General features: G+C 35.2%; 1 protein-coding gene across 1 annotated transcript; it reads right to left on the bottom strand.

Moving 5' to 3' along the window:
• Window positions 1-730: 730 nt before the first annotated feature.
• LOC306868044 (calcium and integrin-binding family member 2-like) lies at window positions 731-27,134 on the bottom strand. Its single transcript, XM_079414031.1, has 6 exons — window positions 26,841-27,134; window positions 22,978-23,012; window positions 8,297-8,408; window positions 4,052-4,199; window positions 3,658-3,853; window positions 731-1,579 (listed from the first exon to the last, which is right to left on the bottom strand). Exons 1-6 carry the CDS (start codon window positions 26,889-26,891, stop codon window positions 1,558-1,560), a joined length of 564 nt encoding a protein of 187 aa, XP_079270157.1. The 5' UTR covers window positions 26,892-27,134; the 3' UTR covers window positions 731-1,557.
• Between the last annotated feature and the right edge of the window lie 27 nt (window positions 27,135-27,161).

Here is a 27,161-nt window from a genome sequence, read left to right as displayed (position 1 = left end):
TGAGAAATGTCTCGGTGTTGTTTTTGTCCATTCAAAGTTGTTTTGGACCCCACTGACGTTCATTCTATGGACAACAACAACATTTCTCAAAAATCTTCTTTTGCATTCCACAAAGAGTAAATGGTGACAGAATTTTCATTTGGGAGTCAACTATCCCTTTAATTCTCAAAATGAAGCACAAATGAGATTTAAAAGGGATTGTTCCCACCCATTATGTCATTAATACCAAACCCGTAAGACCTTTGTTCATCTTCAGAACACAAATTAAGATATTTTTGATGAAATCCAAGAGCTTTCTGACTCTGCATAGATAGCATTGGAACTGACATGTTCAAGGCCCAGAGAGGTTGTAAGGACATAGTTAAAATTTTTCATGTGACATTAGTGGTTTAACCGTAATGTTATGAAGCTATGAGAATACTTTTTGTGCATAAAGAAAACAAAAATAATGACTTTATTCAACAATTTCTTCTCTTCCGTGTCAGTGTTTGACTATTTTTTGTCACATGGACTATTTTAACGATGTCCTTACTACCTTTCTGGGCATTCTTTGTAACATTCTTTGTAATGTCTCTTTTGTGTTCTATGGAAGAAAAATACAGGTTTGGAACAACATTAGAGTGAGTAAAGGATGATGGACTTTTAGTTTTTGTGTGAACTATCCCTTTAAATAATACATTTTGTCTCAAAATCAAGCATTAACCCCAAAATATCAATAGATGCACTCAGTCAATAATCAACAGAAAACCTTTATTAAAAGTTAAGTCAAATGCCCTCTATCACATCAAATACTGAAAAAAAGGTAAGAGACAGTTTGACACTAACACCTCAAGTTAGGACAGAAGGGATAGAGGGGATCTGCGGGCGGAACAAATACATGGAGAGCGAATGACAGAGAAGACAATTAGAGAATATATGATGACAGAGCCCTTCATTCAACTGGAGAACATTTAGATATGATTGTCATCATGCTCCAGTTCTATAAGCGATTAGATTGTGAAATGGCAAGCTGTAGGGACATTAGGGAACGGGAAAAGGTGGGGAATGTAATTTAATTCATGCATTTTATGGAGAAAGATTGCATAGCTGTAGAAAACACTGTCTCGGTGGCGCTGATGCCAATAATGTGCTTGTAGCCCTCTCTCTCACTCTCTTGTCCAGTTTGTTTGTCCCTTCCTGAATGAAAACTGTCCCATGATTTATTTGATCCCAAATAAGAGTCTTTAGAAGTGGGAGAGTGAGTAAAATTTGTGTCCAATGTGCCACGGACATTGGTAGAAGCCCATAAAAGTGGTTTACATCCACATTAGTTTTACTCCAGGACGAGGTGTGTGGGTCAAACCCACAAAAGGCCTCAACTTTCCATTTCCTTTCTCTGAAACACAAGGGATTTCTGATCCAAACCTTTCATTGGTAATGAAACAGCCATGCATTGGTCAGTAATCCTGTCAAGTGTGCTTCCAAAAATGAAAGGAAAACAACAGTAGACTTTTATCCTCCGATGTGGACTTGTCTGTTCAAGGAACATCAGCATTGGTGTCTTCCACTGAAGCCATTTTAGATTCGTATATGGAAGGTGCTGCAGTACAGAAAGATGACAGACAGAAAGAGCATATTAGATTAAAGATAAAAAACATCAGGACCAGTCAAAATCGAATTATGCCCTTTCATGTCCCTAAAGCGATGGCATCATTTTAAAGTCCAAAAAAGTGCCAAACCCAGGATATATATTTTAGGATTTGCGTTTTATAGTCTTAACCACTCGAGTCAATTTTTGCTGTCTCATTGGTAACTGATGAACAATGTGATATTAAATAGTATTCGAGAAGAACCAGGATGAGGAGCAGATGGCTTCTGATGGCATTTTGATAATAAAATAGATTTTAAAATTAATTTGGAATTCCACCAGATCAAATAGCAGAAAGAACTGAGTTCCAAACCTTTGTCATAGATCTTCAACAGTAGACATTAACCACCTGTGCACACGTCACTTGGGGAAAGTGCTGTGTCATTCTCTTAAAAGGACAGTTTTTAGCATATGTCACCCTTTACTGTCATTTGAATGAATGTTTAAAGCAGTGAAGAAGCAATTTACAAAGATTGAATTGAGCCTATTGGTTTGTATATGCTTTCTACGTTTTTTTTCCTCCCCACAACTTATTCGCTAAAGAAACTTGCATAACCAGGTAATGGCACAAAAATGTCCAAAAAGTGTTTTTATTTTAAACTAATATTTTACTACCAGTTAAACGTTAGAGGTTGTAAAGTTTTTAAAAATGTTTTTGAATGAAGTCTCACTGAATTACGTTTTGTTCACCGAGCCTGCATTAATTTGACCAAAAATATAGTAAATATAGTAAATTTTGTAAAATTTTTCTATTTTAGTTTTCTAGCCATTTTTAACAGCCATTGCTCCAAAACTTTTGAATGGTATACAGGGTTTACAGCACTTAGCACCTGTTTAAGTTAGACTGTGAGTGTTCAATAAATAAGACATGTATAGTAAATGTTTTTGTGTTCAAATACCATGTGCAAAAATGGCATACGTATTTAGTGGATTGGCCACTCAGTGATTATGCAACAGCACTTCAATTATTATTTTCAGTAAGGAGCACAACAGATTAAAACAAACTGAAACATAATTAAATGTGTCTCTTGAAGCACAGTTTATCCTTAACCCCTATAATGAATGTGTCTATGAGATCTGATTTAGGGGTACATTTTGCCATTAAAGTGTGAAATTGCTGAGTCATACAAACGGTGTTGTTTTTTGTTTATTTTGTAATTTGTTACTGCAGAAATGACACTTCACCTTTAAGTAACAAAAAAAGTACAGTCAGCAGAATGCTAAGGGCATAAATCAATTCTACATTAACTTTCTATGAGTGTTCAAGAAAGTAATTCTCTCTTTGACTGACAGCTGCTGACAGCAATGCTAGATTTGTTTGGCATCTAGGTCTCCAACTAACGGTACAAAAGCTTCCTGTCCCTCTCAATCATGTGGTCAGTGAGGCACAGCTGTGCAGTCCAAAAAAGCCTGTAAAAGCCAAGAACTCTTGCCCTATAAAGAATTTTTAAGCGCACTGCAGCCAAATTATTGCAGTGTGCATCCAGAGTATAAAGCTAACCAGAACTTTAGCAACTAGCATAATTGGCTTTACACTGATAAGTACTTATTATGTCCGATATGAACTCCAAGTAAAATAATGAGCATCATTTCTGTGAAGTACAAACTAGTAACTAGAACATAAGTGTAAGTACATACGGCAGCATGCTATCCAAAAAAAGCTAATAAGCAACTGATTTTGGGAAATTCTACAGAGGCTGTAAATATACTGTATACATCATACAAATAGTGACTCAACTTGCAATTTATTTCAATAGATTTCAATGAGTTTGATGTTAGCATGTTGCTAAGCTAACACTACAGAACACTAATAAGCATTAAACTGCCATCTTTGAGTTAGATTTGACTATTTAATTCAATCTATGTTAGTGATGAATGAAATTATATGAGAATTGTGCCCGCATTCTCCACCATCTGAGATAGACTGAACTACTTAAACCCTAACTTTAAATTACAATTTATAATAAGCAAAACTCTGATTAGAATGCATCCAAGGAAATAAGTCACTTTATTACATCTATTGTTCTTACCTTAAAAAGTCAGGAGCCCTGGAGATCATGTTCTCAAAATCGGCAAAGGAGAGCTTGTTGTCTCCATCCAGGTCGGCCTCCTCAATGGCCTTCTCACACACCAGATTAACCTCCTCTGGTGTTAGCTCCTCCTTCGTTAACTTGTTTAGAGTCTTTTCTAAGTCCTCCTTGCAGATGTAATTATCCACATTGAAGTCTAAGAACAAAACAAGAAGATACAAATTAACTACAAAAGGTGTTCATGTTATAAAATTGCTGCAGCGTTTATGAAAGTTGCAATATAAATGTTTATTACAACCTCTAAAACTGTGCACTGTGACAATCACATTGTAAATTATTATTATTTATTTTTTTCTTGTGGACTGTACATGAGTTAATAAAAAATAAATTTTACCGTATATTTTAAAAGCATAAATGGCTTTCAGTTCTCTGGGAGCCATTTCACTGAGAACTGAAAACATGTCCACAAAGTCATTGAAGCTGAGGTTCCCCTGGCCGTCTTCAGAGAAAGATTCCACAATCCGATCCCTGAATGGATTCTCCTAGAAAACAAAAATTGAATATTTTATAAGGTTTATTAGGATTACACTATAAAAAGAACTAGAGAGGCTGCGATATCAGTGTAATTTTAGTATGATCTATCGATTTACTATTATATTGTTTCTGTCATGATAACTCTCTGTGAGTTTAGCATGGTAATGTACATGGAAATGTGTTTGGTCTTGTTGGAATAGATCTGCTACGCTTATGCTACAGCAGAGCAAGTACCAACTTGGTACTGCCAATAAATCCTCAGACATGCTACTGTCAGCATGTAGAAAATAACATACATAACATACATGAAATAATCTCCATATATAACATACATGAAATTACCCCGTAGCAGACCTATACAGGTGGAGCTGGGGAAGGTGGAGGGTTTCTGAAGTGCGCTGCAACTGCTACAGCAAGCACTAGCCAAGTTTTTGAATGTTGAGCAGCAATCTGCTGATGCAAAAAGAAACCAATCAGCTGCGCCATGCGAGTAATGATATGATTATATCAGATTGAATTAGAACCTATCGGCCTGCGCCATGTAGAGTTTCATGACAGAACTTTGTTTTTAGTAATATTTTGATGTATTTTCAGTGTCAGTCTAAGTTTTAGCAAATTTGTTATGTGATTTCTTTATTTTTTTATTTCAATTCAACTTTAATTTTTATGTTGATTGTAGTTTTAGTATTCTCAATACTTCAACTTCATTTTTTTCCATCATTTCAATGACTGTAATAGTTCCAGTTAACAGTAACAACACAAATTTATCTGGATATTCTTATGGAAACCTACGATTAAAGTTGCGATTGTGCAACAATAAAAATACCATGGAAACCATATACCACCACACTATTCTTTGAAATATTTTACAAACAGTGACATGACGTGTGGCTATGGTGTCCCATAATCAGAATTTGCGCTCTGCAGTTCACCTATCCAAGTGCACACACACACACCATGAACACACACCCAGAGCAGTATTAATTATTAAGTCAATATATTTTCCCTTAAAAATCAATGTAGATGCAAAAAAAAAAAAAAAAAAACATCTGTAGATTGTATCTAGGCTTGGCTATAGAGTGCAAATGTATGGCTGTACAAGCATGTGTGCAGCATAGGGAGTTTTGCTGAGTGAGTCATGTATAAAATGTAGAAAGGCTGACTCCCCAAACTGGCGCCCATATATTTCTTACTGGCTATTGGCCTAAAGGAATTTTTATGCCCTGTACTACTAGCTGACTCAACAGCTCTGGGAACAGTAGCATGAACACAGCAGAGCAAGATCAACCCTGATGTCTCTGCTCTGCTTTAATGGAACACTCCACTTTTTTTGGAAATAGGCTCATTTTACAACTCCCCTAGAGTTAAACAGTTGAGGTTTACAGTTTTTGAATCCATTCAACCGATCTCCGAGTCTGGCGGTAGCACTTTTAGCTTAGCATAGATCATTGAATCGGATTTAAATAGGAAAATTATCGAATCTCTTTGGTCATTTTTGAGCGAGATGCTAATGGTCTAATCCAATTCAATGATCTATGATAAGCTAAGCTAAATATGCTACCGCCAGACCCGGATATCGGCTGAATGGATTCGAAAACGGTAAAACTCAACTGTTTAACTCTAGGGGAGTTGTAAAATGAGCCTATTTCCAAAAAACGTGGAGTGTTCCTTTAAAGACTCAACATCCTGTGCATAATTATAATACCTACACCATCCCAGGTGATATTTTTGTTCCAGTTTTACCATCTGCAAGGTCAAAAAAGCAAGCTTTACATGTAGGATTTGAGGTATAATATGTTACTTCAGGTTAGGGGTTTGTTCAAGTAATGAGTATAAGCCATAGCAAGCACCACAGTTCTCCTTGAAGGAAATTCAGGCATGATTTCAGATTAGCTACGTTTAGATGAAACCAAATAATCAGTTAGTAACTTGATTGATGACTAAATCAGATTGAATAGCCTTCATGTAAACACTGCTATCAAATGAAACTTCAATAATGGATTATTTGTAGACCAGAAAAAAATCTGGCACATAAACGCTTGAATCTGACTATTTTCTTCATTTTACCTTGCACATATGCGCAGTGCCATGGTTCATATTAAATGTGTTATATTCCAAAGAGGAGACTGAATATTTGCTAAAAACCTCTTGTCTGATATACATGTCATCTTATTTATTTATTTGTTTGATATGTCTGCAAGACAAAAACTGATTATTGACATTATTGCACTACTTTCTGAACACATGTAAATGAACATGAAATCAGAATGCAAGGTTTAGGGTTCATATAAAGAGATCTTTCAGAATCTGAAATCAGATTGATTCATTCGAATTGAAGAAAATTAGGTTAGACTGCCTTACAGGCAACATCATAAAAAACATCCAGCAAGAGGCATTTGTATTGGCAGATGTCAAAAAAACAGCCCTCTAATGCTCTGATGGGTTAAATCACTCTACTTCTGCATGAAAGGGCTAATTATCAGACTGAAGGGTCAGAGATTTATGTTTGCGAAGGCTGAGAGGATCTTTGCAAACTGGAAACTGTCGTAGCCCCATCAATCCCAGCTTGAGTGGTCTCCATCAGTATCATCCACCTCCTAGGGTTGGGTTTATAGCTCCTTCGTCCATCTGACGGCTTCAGAGGGTGGTAAAATTATGTCTCCAGCAAGGGGGACATAATGGGGCTCATTCTGGGGCCGTAACATCCAGCACATTTTGAGTGACTGAGGGTTGGGTATGAATTATTAAGGAAAGGTGAGATTGGATCAGCGATATGATCGTAATAATGAATCCTCGGCTTGACTGAACAATTTTTTTTTTTTTTATAAGATTGAACCTTAAGACAATATTTCGAAAGAAGGTGCATATGTCTTATTTGTCGAGTATCATGTTTGATACATCAGATTTTTATAACTCATATAATGTGATACTTGGGTGAAAAAGCATCTTAATTTTATTCAGAGGCCCAAACTGAGCAAAAATATGCAATTTGGTGCTGATGCTGATATTTATATGGTCAAAATTAAGATGAAAATCAAATAGCTTGTAATGTAAATCAATGAGATCTTTATAACAGTATAGCAGATTACTTACATAAAATGTATATAAATATCAGATGTCACTCTTTATCTCCAAATATATGTCTTAGTAAGATGATATATAAAAAAAAAACAGTTTTATGATCAAAGCTCTTTTACTGTGGTGCAAAACATAGAATGCAATGGAATACAAAAACCCTATGTATCATATTTCATACTTATATTTTAATATGATATTTCAAAAAAATTATGCATGGATAATAAAGTAAACCTAAGTTGCTTCAGTCCAGTTCATGTTCATTTTGAAATATTACTAAGATTACTTACTTTCACCGTGAAAAGACACTTGAACCACAACCTGAAGGATGTGTTTACAATTACATTAAAAGTCCCTTTACTTCCTAAAAAAGCATAACCTATAAATCAGATGACAGACGGCATGTAGTAGATTGAAAAACAGGTTTTTCAGCAAAGTTTTGATCATACTGATAATTTAGAAGCCTCTGATATTTGCTTATCAAATATTATGCAGTTAAAAAAAGTATAAGATCATCTTTGAAAGGAGATAATCTGAAAGAGTTTTACTATAATCAGTTCAGGAATGGCACTAATAAAGTGTTACCTCTATAAAGTAACATAATTATTACTTTTATACTAGCATAATGCTAATGCTCTTAATGCTAATCCTATAAATGATCTCTTTGACGGTGTAGTCCGATTAAACGTATGCGTTTTCACAACCATGGAATATCTAAAGCGCTAACATAATTTGCTGAAACGGCACCATCTCACGGAGCGTTAATTTTCACAAGCATAGTGGTGTTATATCCCTCGCTCCCACCGGTTGTGCTTTGTCATATAAACAGCCCAGCCAGCGTGGCCGTTAAAAAACAATTTTGTCCTATAAAAACTAGTGTCCATTATATCTGATATAAACTAAAAGTGCAGAGAGGGTCATTGCACAAGCATCATGTTGCTTAAACAAGATAACGGAAATATTTCTGCCCCCACTTATGCTGCTGTGTGAAAACTGGAAGGGGAGTTCTATGGTGAATAGTTAGTATTACCTTCAGTTCCGGCATGTTGACTATGAGAGCTAAAGGGATTTTAACATCAGGGTCGTTGGTGTAGTCCATTGGAACCAAATGTGGAGCCAGCTCATGGTATCTTCCATGTAAGCTGCAATGCAGAAAAAAGTAAGAACTGGTTACTGCAGTTCATCGCGTTCCTGTGACTTCTTCTTAGATCACCTTGTGAAACAGACCTCATTTGTTTTTGTTTTTTTTCACAAAAAAGAGAATGAAACAAAATGGCTCATTTGAAATGTAACAGAACACCACAGTCATGAGTGATGGTATTTTCAATTTACTGGTTTACTGAGAAACAAAATATAAGATAGCATGAGTCAAGTAGAATGCTATTTTAGTATAATTTAATAGTTTTTAGTAATATTTTGAATTAAATTTTATTTTTAGTAATTTAGTAGTTTTGTCATTTTAATAGTTTACCGTTTTTATTATTTTATGTATTAGTTTTAATTTATTTAGTTTTAGTTACTTTAGTACTTACAATAAATATTTCTATTTTTACTTGAAGTAACATTTTTATGTTAGTTTTAGTTAACTATGCTATCCCTGGTCAAATAACAAGTTAAGATGAAATATTTGGGGAGGAATTATAATCTATTAACACAAAAGAAAAACAAAAAACAAATAAAAACAAACAAACAAAAAAACATGAAAAGAAAAGGAAAAACAACGAAACAACAATAGAAAATGTTTATATTTTGTTTGGTGATGAAATGACAAAAAACAAACAAACAAAAACAGAACAAATACAAAACAACCCATTTATTGTTTTGTGTCTTTGTTGATGCAATGACAGAAAAAATAAATAAACAAATAAATAAAAATAAATATATACATAAAAATAAAAAATAAAAAGGCAAGTTGATTATTGAGTTGCAGGAAAAAATGTTTAGTTTCCATCAGCATTGGTTTATATTTAATATTGAAATCACCCTAATGGTTCAAACTAAATGCATTTCACACATTCTGTGAAACTCAATTGTTAATTATACTAACTCATCATAATTAAGCACTCGGTATAAGAGGAATTAATAATGCTCTTGACTAAGCAGGCAGATTTCACAAAGCTGCTTTGTCTATTTGTCTTGCAGAAAGAGTTTTGGAGGCTTGCCAGCAAACGGTGAACTGATGACTCATTCTGAGCATGGCAAGCGGACACTGTAATAGGCCTTTGCAGCAGTAATAATAATTAAAAAAATGGTTGATGATCGCAGATGTTCAGAAAAAAATCAGGACTGCAGGGACACAGGACGATATAGAAAGTGGATGAAGCTTTTTTTGCAGGAAAGAAAATATTTAATATTTTGCACTGACAGTCATATAAAAGTAAAAAAAAAAACACATTTTCCAGCCTTTTTGTTTTCTAAAGACCAAGCAAAACAAAAACAAAGGAGAAACGAAATTAAACAAAAAGCAAGTTCAACAAAAAAACTAGGCCTAAAACAAACAAAAAAAACAGAAGCAAACAAAAATAAAACACAAAATGTAAATAATTAATAATAAACAAACAAACCAGGAAACAAAACAATGTAATATCACAGTATACTGCCCTTACCAAAAAGTACAAGTTTATTTTATTAAGTATACTTAAGTAAAATTCAAGTATATTTTTAAGTATACTTTATGTAGTAAGTATACAAATATCAGTGTACTAGTAGTATATTTGTAAGTGCACTGTTTCAATACTCCTTGGGACTAAATTGGCCCACTTTCTAGTATATAAAAGTATACTTTTAAGTATAACAGTAGTAAACTTTGAGTACACAACTAGTTGACATCAAAGTTTTTAGCTTGGACTGCAACTATACTAAAATTGAACTTATAGGTATACTGATAGTTTACTAATTAAATACTTGTAGTAGCGTTTATAGTACACTTTTAAGTTTAGTCTCAGTAAACCACTAGTTTAGTTGTTTTATACTGAAAGTATAATTTTTTTAAGCGAACTTTACGTCATACTCTAAGTATACGTCCATATTAGGTATTAATTTTTATATATTTTGTTATATGAATATATGAACATACAAAACATCAAAAGAAAGAACAGGGTATCTGCTTGTAAACAGAAACATTTTATTCCAGCTTCATGCACTCTTTTTTAAACATTTGAATAAGTTTCATAAATAAAAATAAAGAAATAAACAAAATTTTGAGCAAAAAGCTGAAAAAAGACTATGAATTGGAATCAGAATGTAGATGGAGTCGATCAACACCCCAAAGCTTGACTATCATTATTACCTCTTCATTGGTGACATTTTATTCCATAAAGTTAAACAGTTTTGATGCTGTTTGATGTCTGATGATCGGGTCAGATTTCATGTGGAAGCATCTGTTGTTTTGGTTTCTTCTTCACTTGTGTTTTGTTTTTTTAATTCTGTACAGAAGATGTATCCTAGCGCCCCCTACCATATAAGAATGAAAACAAGGATTCTAGCACAAGTATATCTCAAATATATTTAGATTTTTTTCTAAGTATGTCAAGTATACTTAAATGTAATTTTAAGTATGTTTCTGAGAAGTGCATAAAGCCCATTTCTGAGAAGTACATAAAAAGTAGACAAAGTATACTTTCCTTTTTTTTAGTTCAGATGTATACTAATAGCACATTTGAATAAACTTCTTTTTCGTAAGGGGTTACAAAAAACAAAATCTATAAAGAGATAAAGGCTCTCCAATGTAATGTTTAAGTAAACATAGATGGCTAAAGTGACCTATTGCAAGAAAAAAAGAAGCACATCTCCATTCATGACTGTAAAAAACATGTTTCATATTATACTGTACTGTAGTAAACTACACTGAGGTGATTAAACATGCGATTAGTAATTGCTTAAGCTTGCAGAATTTAATAACAAACACACACATTACAATAACTGCAGCCCATTATATATTTTTTTGTGACACATCATAATATGTTTTCAGACAAAAAGCTTCGCTAGACATGTTATTAGCCGAGGCAGTGTAAATATTTCTAGTATTGACAATTGTACAGTACATACTGTATCTTGTACTTGCCGTAGTTACAAGAAAAGAGACAAATCTCATGTTGCACCACAGGCATCCAATCAGGATGCAAGGAAATACAAGCCAATTCATAATGATTGCCGATAACCCTACGCTAACCTTGCATAACAGCCTGGCGGATTGTGCGGGTGCGTGTGGGGAACAGGAGAAACGGAGTGTTTTATGTAGGTGATAAAGTACAAGACTCCATTAGGTTTGCCAGTGATTGTCCATTTTGTTTCTTGTGCTCCACTGGCCCTGTTATCAAAACCAATCTCAGTGTCATTGCAGAGGGACACTCCATCCACATGAATCAAACCGGGCTGATGCATCTTATGTAAGAGCTGGAAGTACTTACGAAACACTGTATGACAGCTCGGAACTATAGAAATGAAAAACAACATCCCTGAACAAGCCATCGGAAGTAGGAGTTCTTATGCAAATAAGGTTTGCAAGCTGTTTGACAAAACAAAACTCAAGTGGTAGACATAATTCAAGAAAGCTGTGCATTATATACTTGTGTGTGCCAAAAAGAAAGTACATGACTGAAACCGCAAATAATGTGGAGGAGAGATTCATCCAGTTACTTTTCTAATCCATCAGATGTACAATTTTGTCTAGTGAACAATAAAATAGCCAAAAAGTCCCATAAACGTAGACTGAAGGAAGAACCCCTATACTAATAGAATGCAACTACCTTAGCAACCATATAGCAACAAACCTAAACACTCAAAATACCTCAGCAACCATATGGCAGCACACCTAAACACTCACAATACCTTAGTAAACACGACAACACATCTAAACACTCAAAATACCTTAACAACCACATGGCAACACACCTAAATACTTGAAAAACCTCAGCAACCCCATGGCAACACACCTAAACACTCAAAACACCTTAATAACCACATAGCAACACACCTAAACACTCAGAACACCACAGCAACCACATAGCATAGGGCACCTTAGCAACAACACAGAAACACCCAAAACCATTCAGAATATCTTAGCAACCACATAGCAACACTCTAACCCCCGGTTTCACAGACGAGGCTTAAGCCTAGTCCTAGACTAAAATGTAAGTCTGAGCTGTTTCAAATGAAAGAAACTTGCACTGACTGATGTTAAATAATATCAGTGCCATTGGTTTGTCTTAAGATGCACTCCAGTAATGTTTTTTTTAAGGCACGTTTATACAAATTACTTAAATGTCCTAATTGAACTATGGCCTAATCCTGGGTTAGGCTAAGCCTTGTCTATGAAACCTGGCCTAAGCCTTATTAAGCACATAACAACACTCAAACCATACAAAACACCTTGTCAACCACAAAACAACATTCAAATCATTCAAAACACCTTGACAACCAGACAGCAACATGCTAAACCACTCAGAATAGATCAGCAACCACATAGTAACACACTAAAATGGTCAGAACACCTTAGTGACCACACAGAAACACTCAAACCATTCAAACCATCTTAACAACCCCACACAGCAACACGCTAAACCATTCAGAACACATTAGATAATGCATAGCAACACTCAAAACCATTTAAAACACCTTAGATACCAAATATGAACACACTAAAACACTCAGAACACCTTAGTGAGCACACAGCAACACTTGAACCATTCAAAACATCTTCGCAAACGCACAACAAATCACTCAGAATACCTCAGTACAGTAACCAAATAGCAACACTCTAAATCATTCAGAATACTTATACTCACACCTTACCAAGCACACAGTACCATGCTAAACCACTCAGAATACATCAACAACCACATAGTAACACACTAAAACACTCAGAATACCTTAGCAACTACACAGCAACACTCTTAACCATTCAGAACCCATTACATACTGCATAGCAATGCACTAAAACACTTAGGACACCTTAGCGACCACACAGCAACACTCAGTTCAGAACACATACTGCATAGTAACACTCTAAACCATTTACAACACTTTAAATACCACATACGGATGCACTACAACACCCAGGACACCTTAGATACCGCATACGGACACACTAAAACACCCAAAACACCTTAGATACCTCATACGGACACACTAAAACACCCAGAACACCTTAGATACCACATTCATACACACTAAAACACCCAGAACACCTTAAATACCGCATACGGATGCACTAAAACACCCAGAACACCTTAGATACCACATGCATACACCTTAAAACACCCAGAACATCTTAAATACCACATACGGATGCACTAAAACACCCAGAACACCTTAGATACCACATACATACACACTAAAACAGCCAGGACACTTTAGATACCGCATACATACACACTACAACACCCAGGACACCTTAGATACCGCATACACACACACTAAAACACCAAGAACACCTTAGATACCGCATACGGATGCACTAAATCACCCAGAACACCTTAGATACCACATTTATACACACTAAAACAACCAGAACACCTTAGATACCACATACATACACACTAAAACACCAAGGACAACTTAGATACCACATACATACACACTACAACACCCAGAACACCTTAGATACCACACACATACACACTAAAACACCAAGGACAACTTAGATACCACATACATACACACTACAACACCCAGAACACCTTAGATTCCGCATACGGATGCACTAAAACACCCAGAAAACCTTAGATACCGCATACGGACACATTAAAACACCCAGAACACTTTAGATACAACATACGGATGCACTAAAACACTCAGAACACCTTAGATACCACATTCATACACACTAAAACACCTAGAACACCTTAGATACCGCATACATACACACTAAAACACCTAGAACACCTTAGATACCGCATACGTATGCACTAAAATACCCAGAACACCTTAGATACCACATTCATACACACTAAAACACCCAGAACACCTTAGATACCGCACAGACGCACTAAAAACCAAGAACACCTTAGATACCACATACGGATGCACTAAAACAACTAGAACTCCTAAATGATCACACAACACTCAAACCATTCAAAATATCTTAGCAACCACACAGCAACACTTTAAACCATGCAAAACACCTTCGTGACCACATGGCAATGCCGTAGCAACCACTCACAGCACTCTAGCTGTTGCACAAGCAAGCGCTATAAGCACCAACAGTCCCATTCAGATAAATGATGCATTGTCAGAGAAAGAAGGGTATAATATTTTATTTGACTTGACCAGCAGTAGTAGCTCTAGTATGGTATCCAAAGACTCATGTGTTTAACACTATGAAGCTAATTTTTATGTGGAATATGTTTCAGTTCACTTCAAAGCATCCTGGTGCATTAAAGCACCCAGTGAATGGGAAATGGAAGCGGAGGGTTGCAAAGCACTCTGGGGACATGAGATAAAAGCCAGTAATGGTTCATTACTAAAGAATAAGCAGAGCCTATAATGGCCATTAGAAAGTAATGCATTAAACATCTCATTAACCCCTTTCATGGACGCAGCCTCTATGTTATGCTTCAGCCCAGTTAATAAACGCATAGATTTTTCAACCCACCACAAATGAACACATACAAGAGAAGTCAACACAGATACTGTGCATCAAGAGAACTCATTGTAGTTTCTCTGATTGCAGTTTAGAAGGGCAACAACTTGTCAGTACCTCGGCTATGTGTGATAGTGATCAGGTCACTTGATATATTGATATGACAGGAGGATGTTTCTTCGCCTAAGGGCACCTACACATCACGTTGAGGCTTATTCACTTTCACAGGAAAGTCCATGACCCATCATAAGTCACCAGGAGACCGTAGGATGGGTTCCATTATGATAACTGAGGCCTTTCATCATTAGATGGGTATTACAGCCACAAAGCAATACCAATCAGCACCGACCAACAGGAAGATTTTCATGAGCTGCCCATGTGATCTCAGCAAAATACCCTTAGAGAAGGAATTCTGGGTAATATCATAAGGGATTTTCCATTAACAGGGAACAAAAGATGTTCTGAAACACCGAAAAGTCCATTATTAAGATATCATTTAACTTTAAATTATTTTTTTAAATTTAACTTCTGTCCAAATTCCAGAGTCCATAATCCATAATCATGCCTCTTCCAGTGAAAAAGTCCATCTCCTGTTGTCCTCAAAATCCACCCACATATTTGTTTAGAACTGATTTGGACTATTTTCACTTGTAAATGGTGATTGATCTGAGCATATTTCTTTCCTGATTCAGACTTTTTCACTGGAGAAAGCAATATTATTAATATTGAGAAAGAAACAAATCTTAAGGCAAGGCAAGGCAAGGCAAGTTTATTTATATAGCACATTTCATACACAGTGGTAATTCAAAGTGCTTTACATAAAAGAAAGTGAAATAGACATTAAAATCAATAAAAACATGGAAATAAGAATAATAAAAACAAGGAATTTTAAAATGATATAGAAAATGATTTAAAATAAATTTAAAGAAAATGATTATACATAAAATGTATTGCAGTCAGTTCGGACATACAGCACAGTGATCATTCAAATGCACAGTTAAACAGGTGAGTTTTGAGTCTTGATTTAAATGTTGCTAATGTTTTAGCACATCTGATCTCTTCTGGAAGCTGGTTCCAGCTGCGGGCCGCATAATAGCTAAAAGCAGACTCCCCTTGTTTTGTGTGAACCCTTGGTATTTCTAACTGACTCGATCCTAATGATCTGAGTGGTCTGTTTGGTTTATATTCAGTGGTTTATATTTAATGATGCATTATTTGTGTGGATTACTTGTGGATTATTGTGATGTTTTTATCAGCTGTTTGGACTCTCACTCTGACGGCACCCATTCACTGCAGAGGATCCATTAGTGAGCAAGTGATGCTAAATTTCTCCAAAATCTGTTCTGATGAAGAAACAAACTCATCAACATCTTGGAGGAATGAGGGTGGGTATATTTTCAGCAGATTTTCATGTTTGGATGAACTATTCCTTTAAGTTAATTTTAAATAAAATTAGTAATTTGAAATATTAGAAACGTATAATTTTAAATGTTGGAAACAGTTCAGGAGATTGCGAGAGATTTACACCTTTAAAAAAAAAAAAAAAAAAAAAAAAGTCACCAAATGTCCCCTATTTATGAAAATCCACCTTTTGATTCATATTCATCTTATTCTGTATAGGTTTTTTTAAAGCCTGCAATGCGCATGTTTTTAAAGACTGCATTATAGAAGAGCATCCCCATAAATGTCTATCAGAATGGTAATAAAATCTAATTTAACTGTCACTATGTCCACAACCAGGGACTCGGACAGACATGGCCAAGAAAACAGCACTAAATCATTCGTACATGATGCAGCGCGGCATCCTGAATCATATCTTATTATCCTTTCAAGCTTTACATACCAGAGCAATCATCATGAGGGGTCATCGGCCAAACTATCAATCTCACATCAAACACAACGCCCAAAAACGGCCTGGATTGAATATAATACACTCTAAGTTGAAGTGAGAGCGATGTATTTAGTGCAGCCAGACAGTAAGAGATGGCGATTATACTGGAATAGAAGATGGAATGCATTGGTTAACATGCAAGGAACATCAAGAGAAACCCTGTGGTAGGGACAAGTGGCATAGAGTTGCTGATGATTAAAGAAAACCCATATTTCCCATTATCAATATGTCATAGCCAGTAATTTAAACATCAAAACACTGATAATTTCATAGCAGCTCCATAAAATCTAAAGACTGAGTCACGAGTGAAAAACACAGCAAAGTAGAAAGATACCTAATGAATTTCCTACACAGTAATATGACAGACAGAAAATGTAAGTCGTATACACAGCACTGGAAATGTCCTGGCTGTGAGTCAGACTGGGGGAAGTACAGTAGTTACAGCTCAGCCAATCAGAGCCTGTTGTTGGGCTTCTGTATTACCGTAATTGGGCTGTTTGACTGTAAACTGACACTGTACCCCTTTCTCTTGTATCTGCTTTTAATTTCTTAAAGTAGACACTTGATCTTCAAACGACAGCGATTAACAGCATATCCTGAAACCCGAGAGCAATACGTCAATCCTATTAGAACAGAAAGCAGGCAATTTGTTTTATTTATACCTAATGCACATAGAGAATGGACAACAGCCAGGTCGAATAACAAACACAAGTCTTTATTTCTTTATGTTATCGTGGACAGGAATGAACCAGACCCGATGTGACACTTTGCAAGTTTGTGCCTAATCAAGAGATTGGGTTCCAGGTCTTTCATAAGGTTTGAAAAGCGATCCTATGCTGTGAGAGAAATGCAGGTAACAGTGTTTACACAGAAAGTCTCGGTTTCAAACATTAAAAGAACATTCTAGAAGCCTCTTAGGAACACAAAGATTGTTTTAAAGGATTTATCATTCTCAAAACGTTAAGAACCAGTTATAGCAATGCAATTCAGACCTTGTTAGTGTTTGTAGGTTTTTCAGCACATTCATGAATGATCACATTCATACATTTTCGAACAATGATCACACCCTACTAAGAGATAGATTTAGTGGTTTAAGATTTAAGTTTAATTTTTATATAAATCATAAGATCACGTTGGGATTTCTTATGTCATGATCATCTCAATGCAAATCCTTTCACATATGAACTTTAAACATTGCTTTATAAGTAGTTTGTCTGAATATTAAGTACATTTTTATGAGATGGTGAAATTGTAGAAAAATGACCAAAACTTAACCATGATTGAAACAGAGAAAAAAATCCGATGTTTCTGTATGATCTTAGCTGTACATTATCATATAACTTCGAAATTTTTTACAAATATATAAAAATGTATGTTTATAGAATAGTGAATTTTTGTAATAGGTTGACTTTATTGCATTTATGATAAATTACATTAAGAGCCAGATTTACTAATAGCTTGCACCAGCGCAAACCATCTTTTGAATAGTACTGTCAAATAATAAGTAAAATAGTACTAGTAAAATAGTACTGTAAAATAGTGTATTGGAAAATAGTACTGTCAGGATTTGACGCACAGTGAAGAATTAGCGCTGAAAAGGTGTGGACACAGTTATTTTTTCACCTGACCATATTGAATATGCATTTGTAGGAGTTTCTCTTTCAGATGCAAAATTTATGTGAGGAGAATATTAAAATGAATTTACTAATGTTTGCGCTCGTTAAATTACTTATATTTGCGCCCCTTATTTAACGCCCAAAAAAAGTATGTCTTAAAGCTGGCGGTAATTTGCGCTCCCCTTGGTAGATTGCGCTGGTCATTATGGAAATGAATCTGTGTTCTTTAATGTGCGCATTGGTTACCCATCGGTGCTTTTATGGAATTGCGTTCTAACGCTAATTTGCCTTGTTTAGTAAATCTGGTCCTAAGTGTTTATTGCCATCACATTCATTTAACACAGTTTATGCATTTACCTAATTTGACATTATTAGTTAAATAATTAAATCTGGAAAGTTTCTCCATCATTATCTGATAAATTGGAGTCATGCTATGGAACTGTGTCTGAGCAGCTCAGTTATATGCAGTGGTATCAAAAAGAATTGTCAATCTCTAAAGTTTTATTTTCATTGTGGATCATGTTAATATGTTGAAATTGTACATATTAAGAGCCCAATACACAAAAATGTATACGTGATGTCACTTTATGTGCATATAACTATAAAAATAAAGAGATTTGTGTGGTTTTGTGTATATAATGCACCAAAGCAGCGCTGGATGCTAGATAAAAGCAACATTGCAAGGATTCTTAGTCAATAACTGTGACTGAGCTTGTGTTTACAGAGCTACTAAAGAAAAAAGTAAATGCAAAAATAGAAAAACTCTAAACAGAAAAGAGTTTGAATCCAGGCTAAACAAATTTCAGTTAATCTACCTCAGGGGCACAAGGCGCAGGGAATAAAAACACGAATTGATCGCCACATTTTAAGAACAATGTTCAGTGCAAGATACTACAAAAGATGCGAGATGTAAGCACAATGGATAAACTCATCCATCTAGTGCATGTTTACATATAAAACCTATGGGAAAAAAGAGCAATGGAAGACAAAACCATCTTCAGTGTGAACAGCCTCTAATTCAGATCAAGATACAGTTGCTGCAGTTGCTTTATGACCAATAATTCCATTCGATACGACATCAGCGGCCATGGTGACATAAATCCTGCCTCATAAACAACATGATTAGACTATTTAATAGTAAAGTTTAAAAATATTTAGATTTGATTGATCCACATTTTAACTACAGGGTGTGTACTCACTGAAGTCGCTGTGCAGTGAAGCATTTTAATCTACTGTTTAACTATCCTGTTGCCATTGTTTACTTTGTTTATAAATAACTATGATTAGATCATATTTAACAATATAAACAAACATTTATATATGCTATAAATTATTTTAATCAAAAACTAACAGAACTTACAAGCTACATACAGAAAATTCTGGTTTTGGAGGGCAGCCACATTGTCTAATTGAGGCTGGCAGAGAAATTGAGTGATGGACTCTAGTTTTAGCCCGAAGCTCATGCTGATTAATTGTAGGGACAATCCTTTCTGATTGAAAGCCGATTAGTACAGCTACACTGAGAGCTGCTGCATTGGGCCAACAGAACAATGTTATATATGTATATACCAATGGCTTACAACCGAGGCAATGTCGTGTTGGTGGCTAAAGACAATTACACGCTTTGCTGCTTGCGGCATGGCCTGTCAGGGAGAGATTCTGATAGAGCCACAAAAAAGCAAGAAAGAAATCACATTCTTGCAGACAGAGCGAGGCTGTAAATCTCAGTTGGATGGGATGTAATCTCTCTCTCCCTTGTTAAGAAGGATGAATGTTTCTCGCCTAAGAACACTGGCTTCTGATTAAAAAATGCTTCCTGTGGGTTGGTTTGTTGGTAGTAGGCAGGATATCATATGTTAATAATCAAAGATGTAATTTGAGATTAGAACTCTGTAAAAGAGATCAAGTTCAATTTAATTAAAAATGCTTTTACTTAATATGCGTACTATGTATTTTTATGCTTGCTATCACAGTAGGCGCGTTTCCATTACAGATTTACGTAAAACTTTTGCTATATTTAATAAATGTCGATAAAAAACTATTGCGAAATGACAGCGTTTCCATTCACCGATGTTATGCGACTAAAATGTAATTTCTTCCTCTCGCGATAAGTCGGTCGATGTCGGTAAGTTTGCGTATATCACAGCCATATATGGAAGTTTTTTTGCGAAAGCCTATATGGAAGTTTTTGCAAAACTGACATGTTTCTATCGGGCGTATTTTCAATTCTAAATTTCAATTTGCGCAATTTGAAGGGCAACGTAAATGCAGCTACAGTTAGCTTAATTACATGCTATTGCTAATGTCAAACAGCTGAAATCAATAGTGAGCCAAATACTGAAAAATATCAATACAATGTTCAATTTAATATTTAAGAATAACACACTGTTATCTTATCTCTGCTGTCTACATATAACATTCCAAACATGAAAGTCAAGAAAAAAATTGGCTATAAATTTAAAGGGTTAGTTCACCCCAAAATGACAATTCTGTCATTAATTACTCACCCTCATGTCGTTCCAAACCCCGTAAGACGTTCGTTCATCTTCGGAACACAAATTAAGATGTTTCTGATGAAATCGGAGAGCTATCTGATCTTCCATAGACAGCAACACAACTGAAATGTTCCCAGGTCCAGAAACGTAAATCGGTAAAACAGTCCATGTGACATCAGTGGCTCAACTTCAGTTTTGCGACGCTACGAGAATAATTTTTGTTCGCACAAAGAAAACAAAAATAACATAAATTTACTCAACCATTCTTCTCCCCTGAGTTACATCGTCTGCCATTTAAGAGAGTATCACAATGCATACGCACGCTTTCCCCTAAGTGTAAACGACCACTGCTCGAATTGAAGGGGGGCTGGGGGGATCCGGGACCCCCCATAAGGCATTAGGGACCCCCCATAAGAAGTAAAAAATAGACTTAGGGGGGTCCCTCAGACATTTTTACTTGGAGTAAGCCATTTAAAAGAAGAATAGTAGCTTATCTCTCTTTGTTATGCAACATTAAATAGTATATAGTTATGCATATTATGATCAAATATATTGTTTATTTTGTATAAATTGTATATTGCGAGACTAACCCCCACCCCCACCAAAAAAAAAAAAAAAAGTCTGATGGTGGGGACCCCCCATAAGACTTGATTCAATTCGAGCACTGTAAACGACGCTTAATACGCAGATTACGTTCATGCGCGTGATTTCCCCCTGAACGTAAACAGCGCTGATTATGCAAAATACGTTCTGAGGTACTCTCCAAAATGGCGGAAGACGTAACTCAGGGGAGAAGAATGGTAGACTAAATTATGTTATTTTTGTTTTCTTTGCGTATTCTCGTAGCGTTGCAAAACTGAAGTTGAGCCACTGATGCTACATGGACTGTTTTACCGATGTATTTACTATGTTTCTGGACCTGGGAACATTTCAGTTGCGTTGCTGTCTATGGAGGGTCTGAGAGCTCTCTGATTTCATCAAAAACATCTTAATTTGTGTTCCGAAGATGAATGAAGGTCTTACGGGTTTGGAACGACATGAGGGTGAGTGATTAATGACAGAATTTTCATTTTGGGGTGAACTAACCCTTTAATATTGAAAAATTCTGCAATGATAAAAATCTCATTAAAATCACAATGTTAGCATTGCCACATGCTAATTCAAACAGTTTAAATCAATCGTGAGTTGCTGCCTCTATAGAGCATTCCAAATGACAAAAGCTTAAAGACATTTGGATTAAATATACATTTATATAACATATATTTGATTTATATTTTATTCAATACTGAAAAATATAGAAAAAAACTTTACTCAATATTTGCAAGGAAAGACATTGTTAGCCTAGCTAATCTCATGTGTTTTACATTAATTCATTTACAGTAATGCATAGAGTTGATACATAGAGCGTTCCAAATGATAAAGCAAAGTCGAGAAAAAAGTGGTACCAAAAAAGTACCCAAGTTTTACCCAATATTTGTCTTGCTGTTGATGTAAAGTCATCCAAATCAGTCACTTATGAGGTTCCTTAAAAGGCCCATGCAAAGCAGGTTTTGGAACAGAGCTTTAGATCTGAGTTTAGGAATCGACTGGTCCTATATTTGCATAAATGGTGGCTCACATAAAGGACAATTCCCATAAAAAGAACCTTTATAATGGTCAGGTTCTCTTTATTAGATCTCAGGTCTCATCAGAGCAAGCGTATGAATTTCACTCAAACAAATGGTGCACAGCCTGTGAATGGAATACTAATGAAGCCAGCGGACTGTTAAACGCAGACTGGTCTGAATGAATGAGTATGGATGAATATCACTGGAGCTGAACTGCTGACAGGGGAAAAATGAGTTGTATGAATGGGGCGAGAGAGATTTATAGATCTTAGACATGGTTGTTAAGAGCCAGTGAAGTGCAGTAGAGTTGAATGAACTGGTAAAGCATGCAATACATAACACAATAGATGCAAAAGGGAGAGTTCACTTAAAAATTCTGCCCACAATAATCATGAAAGTGTTTTCATATTCATATTAATTTTTTTTTAAACCAATTACACCATGTTTACACCATTCCACTGAATTCTACAGAGTTATTTACCAAAATAAATCGGAGAATGCCAAAAAGGTTTATACTCACCGAAGAATTTCCTTGCGGGTAAAGAAGGTGCAGTCCTAAGATGAAAAAAGAAAAAGAAAAGTACTTTTCACTGAACACACATATAAAAGATAATTGCAGTTTCATTATAAAACTTTCAAGAAATAAGCTGTAAAAACACTTCAAGCTTAAGTGTTTTGTGAGCAAAATTTGACCTATTTAAGTGATATCGATGGGCATTAGGATGCTTTATGGAGGCATTAGGAGGCCTAATGTTTAAAAAAATATCACTTTCATTACTGTTTAAAAGTTTGGAGTTGGTCCATGAATTTCTTTTTAAAAGTAAAATGATTTTTAAATTTGCACTACCATTCAAAAGAGTCTCTTATGGTCACAAATGCTGCATTTATTTAGACAAATACACAATAAAAGCAGTAATATTATTACAATTTCTTAATATATTTTTCAATATATTTAATATTTTTAAATTAATTCATTCAGCATCAATGCTCCAGTCTTCAGTGCACATGACCCTTCAGAAATAATTCTAATATGCTGATTTGCTGCTCAGAAAATATTTCTTATTATTAATGTTGAAAGCAGTAGTGCTGCTTAGTTTTTTAGGGTTCTTTGATAACTAGAAAGTTCATAGAAACAGCATTTCTTTGAAATAAATTTTTTGAAATCTTTAGTAACATTAGAAATATTTTTACTGTCACTTTTGATTAAATTAAAGTATCCCTGTTGAATATAAGTATTAATTTACTATTATTAAATTCCCTATGAAAGGTCCTTTGAGGTCCTCTATTTTAAGTGATAAGAATAATAAAAACATCAAATAATGTGTTGATAAGCCAAAGCATGTACTCCACCTCTCTGACACATTAAACAATGGTATTCCATTCACACTGCATGACTGCACGTGGATCAACACCTGAGCTCCTTGTCGACTTTTTCAACACCTTTTTGTATTAGCACACAATGCCTCTTAGGTTTCACTGTGTTTGATAAGTGTTACCAGTCACAAAAAACAACACGTCAAATGAGGCCTGGCAATATGACCGCAGGGAACGACAACAGCTCTCGGCCCACTGTAGCATGAAACACATAAAAACCCATTATAAGTCTCTTCCTAGATCTGTGGCTCCAATTCTTACCTCACTGTAGCCGACAGATTTATTAGCTAATGATTAAGCTCTCTTTTATGATGTTTACCCAAACACCAGCCAGCTTTATGCTAAAAAAATAAATAAAAAAACATCCCCCAAATCAGCGGAGCAGCTCGCAAGACCATCCTGTGATTTATGCGCATTAGCCTTTGAGTACTGTTAATTGCTCATTAATTTGAAATATTGAGGCTTGAATCTGTGAGATGTGAGGTAAGGCCACAGCTGCGAGTTATTAACACAGAGGATAGACGACCCGGTGTTAAATTATTACCAGAAACGTAAGCCCTCATATCTAATAATGACATTACATGCTCGGAGAAAGAAATGGCTTCTTCATAACTTCTTATAATCACGTCATACAGACATAATATAAAGGTACGAGAGCAGCTGGCATTTACTAAAATCATTCTCACTGCTTCCTTGCCTTGTTACAAATCAAACGTACTAAATAGTCCTGCACTCTTCAGCCTCACAGTAACCGGAATCATATTTTGCTTGAGTTATGAATGTGAATTTGCAATCTATATTGAAAAAGACGGAATTATAATACTGTACAGTAAAATAACGGCACAAAACATCCTTGTATTAGAGTTGTGCTGGAGGGCTGCATGCAAAAAGAAACATTTAACGTGACCAGTGTATTCTAATTAAAAAACAAATGATTAATTAATCAGTTTTTTTTAGTGAGTCAAAAACATACACAGCAACCAGTGTAGTCTGATTCACAAACAAATGACTCTAATGAATCAGTTCTTGTCAGTGAATCAGAAACACACAGCCAGTCTATTCTGATTCATGAACAAATGGCACTTTTGAGCTAGTGAATCAGAAACATGCAACGCAACCAGTGTATTTTGACTCCTGAACAAACAACTCATTAACCAGTTCTTTTTAATAAATTGAAAACATCCAGAATGACCAGTGTATTCCAATTCACGAACAAACAACTCCAATTAACCAGCTAATTTTCAGTAAATGAAAAATTGCTACAGCATAACCAGTGTAAACAATTTCTGAAATTAATGATTCTTATGAACTGCTTTTAATGATTAATTCACAAAACGATAAGATTGAATCCATTTGAAATATTGTCTGTATAATTACAGAAGTTGAGAGAACTTCTTTTATATGTAAGAAAAACGAACATCACTGAAATCTACCAAAATCTCAACTGATTTAAATTGGAATTTAATTGATTCTGCAAAAGATCCCCTTTTGTGTTTTACATAAAAGTCCTACGGATTTGGAAACGAGACGAAATTATGACAAAATCCTCATTTTCGCATGAACTATATATTTAGCCACAAGTGAATTTTTATGGCAAGAAAAATGCGTATCAAAACAGGTATTTACTACAGGACTAGCCACTACATTTTCTACAATATTCTCCCCCAATAGCCTGATTCTGTTTTACAGCATGATGAATGACTTGATAAGACTTGGCTGCTGTAAGGAATGAGTCTATCAGCCAAATGGCCAAGCTCCACTGATCCAGGTAGTACAACCCAGTGATTAAAGAGCACAAAGAGCGGCAGCCATTGTTGCTAACAGTCATCAATCTTCATGAAGCACTTTGTTGATTGGCAAGTGGGAAACTCAGATGCCTATTATTCAAATTTCCTTAATATCCGACTCAGTGAATCAGTTACATAACATAGATAGATAGATAGATATGGTATTAATATTTAAGCCTCTCTGAGGCGATATGAGCAAAAATTCATATCTCTGTATTTTTTCGCTGATTTGTGGTATACGGTATATATATCTCGGTATTTTGTATTTGGATTAAACAAATAAACAAATAAAGTGAATGTAAGCATGTAGGCATATATTATGTGCAAAAAAGGGTTAAAATCACATTACATTCTAGCATCGTAACATTGTAATCTAAAACCAAAAACAATGCTTTTTAAGCAGAAGTTACATTTATTAAGCTACTCTGGGTCCTTCTAGACTTGGCAGACTGAGATGATGTTTCGCGAAAGCATGACAGACTGGTATGGAAGACTAAAGCAAGACCTTCTCACATGTTCATGCACAAGGAGGATAAAGAACAATATGATCAGATGTCCTCAGATATGCCTCAATGCTCAGAACAAATAATATATGATAAAACACAGAAATTGTGATTATAAATAAAAGTGCCTTACTTCTGTATGCTGGCCATTATGGTTACTACAGGTTTTAAGAACATCATGAAGATTTATAGAATTAAATTAAAAAGCTTAAGCCTAATATTTAAGATCAATATCATTCTACATCAAATTCATGTCCTTGCAAAATCCAACAAACGTTGCAACTGGGAAAGACAATAAAGTCGGCTTGTATGCCGCAGACAATAAACGAAGAACAAAGTGAAGCCTCATAAATTAATACAGAACATTTCTGGGAATTTTTTTATTGATCCAAAATAAGTAGTTTTTTTTGTTCTTGCTTTTATATATTAAACTGCTTAAATTATATATATATATAATATATTATTTATATATAAATATATAATATATTATTTATGTATATATATAAATAATTATATATAAGCAGTTTTTAAGTAGCCTACATAAATTAAGCAGTTTTCTTTAAGAATGCACATTAAAATTAACAAAATAAACAATGATTTCATTCACTTGACTATGAAAAAGAAAGAAAGAAAGAAAAATCTGCTCATTCTTTAAAGCAACACTTGATTTTGTTGCTGCTTAATTTTCGTCTGTAACGCTGAAAACTAGAGTCTCTTACCTGATAGGCGTCTAGCTGTTCATCAGTAAATATCGTTTGCTTATTACCCATCTTAGTCGAGTGATTTTCCTCTCGTGCAGATGCATCACATTGGTCTTCTCTGTTCTAGGCATTTATGTCCACGGTTTGGCCAGCCGAGAAAATTGGGAGGCAGCATGAAATTTCAGTCCTTCCTGAAGTAGCCTATGCCTGTTGGTGGTAAAGGCGACACTCTCCATAAATACTTTAACAGCTCAAGAAACGTTACACTTGTTTGACGCATATACTCGCTCTCACTCTGACTGAATTGTCAATGAAAACGATTCACTTCACTCCAGCAGG

This window comes from Barbus barbus, assembly GCF_936440315.1.
Source record: "Barbus barbus genome assembly, chromosome: 50".
NCBI lineage: Eukaryota > Metazoa > Chordata > Actinopteri > Cypriniformes > Cyprinidae > Barbus > Barbus barbus.
This window is presented reverse-complemented; position numbering and strand designations above follow the sequence as displayed.

Excerpts from the sequence above, each read along its gene's own strand:
- LOC306868044 (XM_079414031.1), bottom strand. The coding sequence starts at position 26,891 with ATGGGTAATAAGCAAACGATATTTACTGATGAACAGCTAGACGCCTAT. Across the intron at positions 3,854-4,051 it reads TTATGCTTTTAAAATATACG|ACTTCAATGTGGATAATTAC; the intron begins GTAAAATTTATT and ends TTTTGTTCTTAG. Across the intron at positions 1,580-3,657 it reads AGGGCTCCTGACTTTTTAAG|CACCTTCCATATACGAATCT; the intron begins GTAAGAACAATA and ends TCTGTACTGCAG.